Source organism: Haemaphysalis longicornis, unplaced genomic scaffold, assembly GCF_048455015.1.
Source record: "Haemaphysalis longicornis isolate Haplotype H1 unplaced genomic scaffold, Haemaphysalis longicornis Haplotype H1 scaffold_1, whole genome shotgun sequence".
In the NCBI taxonomy this organism is placed as follows: Eukaryota; Metazoa; Arthropoda; class Arachnida; order Ixodida; family Ixodidae; genus Haemaphysalis; species Haemaphysalis longicornis.
In genome coordinates, this window is record NW_027526203.1 from 394,137,280 (window position 1) to 394,142,321 (window position 5,042).

A 5,042-nucleotide genomic window follows, 5' to 3' on the forward strand; every position below is an offset into this window, starting at 1 on the left:
GAGGCCTCCGCTCTGTAAACCGTGTATAGAGCTCGTGCTGTAAGCGTCCCCCAAATTCCCGCAATATCTCATGTCAGGCGACTGCATTTCTTAGACGTAAAAGTTTTCGCAGATGTGTAGTCGTGCTGCTGACCGCTGTGCTTGTTCACCCAGCGCAAAAGAAGTACTTCCTGCACCCTGGTTTTACGGCGTAGGGTAAAAGTTTTGGTTGATTTTATTTCCTTAGTACCTATATTAACTTCCCTGACTCTTCTCTCGCCTTCAATTAGCCTTCGATTTTTCTACTAGCGTACCAGTCAGCGAAGCGGGGCATAGGCGCTTGTGTGGAGCTCCTCGGACTTAGAGCTTGATACAGTCTACAAACTAAGAAACTAAAAGCACATTCCTCCAGGCGGAAATCGTGTCGCGGCTTAGTTTCAACTGAGCGAACGAATTGCGGCGACCCGCTGGCGGCCGGCCGATGGACGACTGAAGGGTCAGCGAGCCGGGCAGTACTGCAGTCAAGCCAAGCCATCTTTTTTTGACGTCATGCGAAGCGTCATAGAAATCGGCAAGGAGGATGCAAACAGGAGGACAGCGTTTTTAAATTGATTTTTCTACCGAATAAAGTCGCGTAAACGCAGCGAAAGTGGACGAAACATGGCCTATAGAGACTCCAGACTACAATTTGCGCTAGTAATGCTGCAATGTTCCCAGATCACTTGTGTCCCCTTACGACACGAGACGAGGAAAACGGAGGGTACGCGTAGCAAACGCGGGCTGGTCCATCTTCTCGTCAGATTTTCGCTTTTGTTGGCGATTGGGGAACGTGGTTTAGGAGAGCTGAGTTGAAAGGAGAAAAGTTTCCATGGTTGGATTTGAAAACGAAAACTTAAATGTGTAGTCAACGAAAAGAGGCTCTTTATGCCTACCATATTGCTCCCATTAGGCCTCGCAAAGCAAAGAATGCCGAAGAACATTAGTCGTTGAATACATTCTCGCGTTTCTTGGATAGCATACGGCACGGGTTTGAAATAGCTTTAATAATCGGAGCATGGGCAAGTGAATGAGAGAAGATACAGCCTCACTGAAGCATTGCGATGCTGGGAGACTGCTAGTACCAACACAACGGATAGGTGGATTAATGCGTAATTAATAAGTAATTTAGAAATAGAGGTCACAGTTAAGACCGCGTTTCGCTAAACGAAAACAAATACGAAAACCTGCCACCAAAAATTACATGCTCCATTTGGTACAGTCCGCAGGAGCCTGAAACGGGGGAACGTTTCAAGTTTTGCAATGACATTACGCCGAGGGCCGTAGTAATTGGAGTCAATCAGTCATTCAGTGAGTATCAATCAATCAATCAATCAATCAATCAATCAATCAATCAATCAATCAATCAATCAATCAATCAATCAATCAATCAATCTAACAGGGACGAATTATATATTTGCATAATAAGCTGACATTTCAGCATTCCGGGACCAGAGTTGCTGGACAGACCTCAACTCATACACACCTGAAAACAATCTAGGAAGTAAACAAACCAAACAGACAACCATACAGAGTGAGGCTGTAAAGCTTCGCTTTTGTAATTAGTATATAGAATACTTTCGTGAATCCATGACGGTAGGAATAATCAAATCACACAAACAAAAAATGGCTTATAAACATTAAGGCGTTATACCACTCCGAATAAAAATGAGCGGAAAATGGTCGTCCTCCTTGCCGAGCACCAAGAGCCATTCCTTAGTGGCGGGCCGCTTGGATGCCTGCGACTGAAGGGAGTCGTCCGACTTTTCCAAACCTCTCGCAACACCCTCTGAAATGCCCTGCAGGATCCCCAGGGTCGTTCTTCCCTGCTGCTTCCAATTCTCTTTGATCAGTGCGCTGCGAACAATGGTCGTATTGTACCAGGTCTCGACAATTTGCGCATGCGTCTTGAAGATCTTCCGCGCACTTTTCACGTAGTGTTCTTCCACTTGGGCCCGTCCAGCGCAAACGGGAGAGTTCCTATCGATGTCCTGGCAAAGCTATGGAGTGACCAACAACGCTCCGACATCTCCTGCATCGACCGCGCTTCGCACACTGCCTGCACTCACCGCCACTCGCGTCTGCAGGAAATGGTTCCCCGCAGACTCTCCTCGAGCTCTCGGACCTCAGCTGCTAATCGGGGTTATTAACCATGCAGGTGTCCAGATTTCCCCGGATCGTCGTTCTCTCGTACTCGGACGCTTCAAGTCTTCGCTGGACGCAGTCATACTTGTGTTTCAGATCGCTGATCAGGCCATTGTACATGGACATGTGCACGTTCACGTTGAGGATGCTTTTCAGGCAATGCAGCTGGATCTTCATAACCCGCTCAGCATAGTTGAAAGAGTTGTGCGTTTCCGAGAAGCTCAGCTTGTAAAGTAGGATGACCGTGACCACAAGAGTACGGCAAGTGCCTCCCAGCGAATCCTCGAAGATGTGCGTCAGCTTGGAGTTCCGGTACGGCACGTGGTGCGTCACGTTCTTGGGAAGTGCATCAATGCAGTCCTCCAGAGCCAGGAGTGAGAGGTTGATCTTCTTTTCCTCTCGCATCCGGGCTCTATTGTTGTGGTTGACTGCCGCCACACGCTCCGAGCCTTCCAAGCTCATTAGGCTCATCTTCGATACACCTATGTTCTTCGAAGTGCAAATCATATTTTCAGTATGACTTGTGCAAACCTGGGTGATGTCGTGCGGCAGCGATGGCTCGGCGTTGGCGTCTGTGGCCCGCTGGATGCGGTTGCCTCTCAGGAGCAGCTCCAGGAGGGAGTCGAGCTCCTTCCTTCGGTGCGCGGTGGGGCTGGGAGCGACCATGTTACTGGAAGGGTCGTCCCTGATCTTCAGAGGGGAACCATCGGAGCAGAGGTGGTAGTAAAAAACATCGTTGTAGACCTTGAAGTACGCGAAGGACACGTCGCACTGCCCGCCCTCTGACCGGAGCTCCTCGAACCACCGATACAGCTCGCTGACAGTAAGGGAGACCACTTCCGGCAGCTCCTCTGACTGAAGCATGGTGCAGGTTTTGCCAACACAAACGCGCTGACCTTGAAAGTAAAATGGCTCGTCCCGCGGTGTGGGGTCAAACACCAGTAACGCCTCGTCGACTATACGCCTCGAGCGCGGCCTGTAGGGCCGCCACTGACCACCGGAGCAGAGGTGGTAGTAAAAGACATCGTTGTAGACCTTGAAGTACGCGAAGGACACGTCGCACTGCCCGCCCTCTGACCGGAGCTCATCGAACCACCGGTACAGCTCGCTGACAGTCAGGGAGACCACCTCCGGCAGCTCCTCTGACCGAAGCATGGTGCAGGTCTTGCCAACACAAACGCGCTGACCTTGGAAGTAAAATGGCTCGTCCCGCGGTATGGGGTCGAACACGCCTCGTCGACTATACGCCCAACATGACCGTTGGTCCCGCCGAGCTCCCTGAGGGGCCGCACGCGCACGGCGGCGTTCACCCTGCTGGAAAGAGGCGGTGGGACCGACCGACGGTGCCTGGGTGCCGTGAGCGGCTGTGCCGATTCGTGGGAACAGAGTTTCAGCGGCGGTTTTGACAAGGGTCCCGCCCGCTTGGGAAACAGGTTAAATCCCGTTTTTCGCTGAGAGGAGGACGTTCGGCTTGACACAGCGAAGAGACATCGGCTATCGTTGCAACAGTGGACGTTCGGTCACGCGCAACACGAGCGCCGCCCGGTTGGCAAATCCTTTTCTTCCTTTACGGCTGGGTCCGACAATCGAGAGTCCTCTTCTTGCCCAATCTCCCTTAGTAGGTATGAACCATTTCCACTGCAATCGCCATCACGTAGATTTTGCAATAGAGGCACCACCGCATGGGAGCCGCAGCTGGGTCGAGTAAGCACCTTAGCAGGTATACGGACTTTGCGGGGCCTGGCTTACGTAGTTACAGCTTAGACTGGTTCTGGCGAGGAATCGGGCGAGGGGATCCATTGAGAACTGATGATGGGAATCATCTGTCCGTCATTTCACAAAAGAGGATATCCACATTTTTTTTTCTCTTGTGACCAAGCATTCGTGTTGAGCCACTGACGGCAGCAAAGGGCAATAAATATACCTACCATAAAAGCAAATAACTATAGGCATTTTCTGTACGGGTTTCCTTTCGACCAATTCATGGAGTTCAAGTGACATTATTTTCCAGTTTTGAATCAAGTTATCGTAGGCGGACAAGTATTGGTGCCTGCGCTCGCAAAATAATAAAATTATGGATAAACTAGTAGCGAAGCTGAAAGAACGAGATGCAAGAACGTGCCCACAAACAGGACTGGCCGCGGCTAAAGCGTTGTCGGTGCCCCTGTACGAGCTTATACATTTAACTTATTTCTCTAGAAAGGAAACTAGCAGCGTTAAATGAAATAATGCGGATTGCGATGAAATACTGAGATCTGCGACCCCAAAAGACGGAATGAGTGGCGCCCATACGGTTAATCGGCGACTTCCAAGAGCAGCCTCCTAGCTGCCGAAAAAGCGACGGCTAGGAGGCTGGAAGCCATGGATTACTCAAGACTTCCAAAAAATAATAATAAACCAAAAAACATTATGTGCCAGAAGTTTCTTTCCCGGCGTGACGCGAACTTAATTGCTGAAATAATTTAAAGTTTCGCGTAATCGTCTCAATAACACGATTTACATCGCCAAAACAAGATATTTTCATAACGTTTTCACAGAATCGTCCAGCAACACAGCCGTCGATTGGACGAAGATTACATTACCTTTATTGGTGGAACCCAAAAGAGATTGTGGCTCTGAAAAGAGGAAGCGCTCAGTTGTCCTGCGCAGAAACTACAGAACGCGCCACAATGAGTGAAGTTCGCTTTCCCGCAACGCGGTCGCGGTGGTCTAAGAGGCTGCAAGCTTACTGAAAGCATGCCGAGAGTTAGGCGTGCTTCACAGCAAAGCAAGCACGGCGCGCTCCCGCGATAGCAGACGACACGAAGTGCCGCCTCCAAGCACCCGTGCGCCTACGCCGGTTAGCTTCGTTGCGCGGTCGCGGCTTGTGCTCCGCGGAGCAC

The 5,042-nt window shown here is 50.5% G+C and overlaps 1 protein-coding gene across 1 annotated transcript; it reads right to left on the bottom strand.

The window, feature by feature from the left end:
* Positions 1-2,103: 2,103 nt before the first annotated feature.
* On the bottom strand, positions 2,104-4,546 carry LOC144172259 (kinesin-like protein KIF18B). The gene has a single exon (XM_077701020.1). It carries the CDS (start codon positions 3,313-3,315, stop codon positions 2,149-2,151), a length of 1,167 nt encoding a protein of 388 aa, XP_077557146.1. The 5' UTR covers positions 3,316-4,546; the 3' UTR covers positions 2,104-2,148.
* Between the last annotated feature and the right edge of the window lie 496 nt (positions 4,547-5,042).

What these genes read in the sequence shown, in the direction of transcription:
- LOC144172259 (XM_077701020.1), bottom strand. Translation starts at nt 3,315, where the DNA reads ATGCTTCGGTCAGAGGAGCTGCCGGAGGTGGTCTCCCTGACTGTCAGC.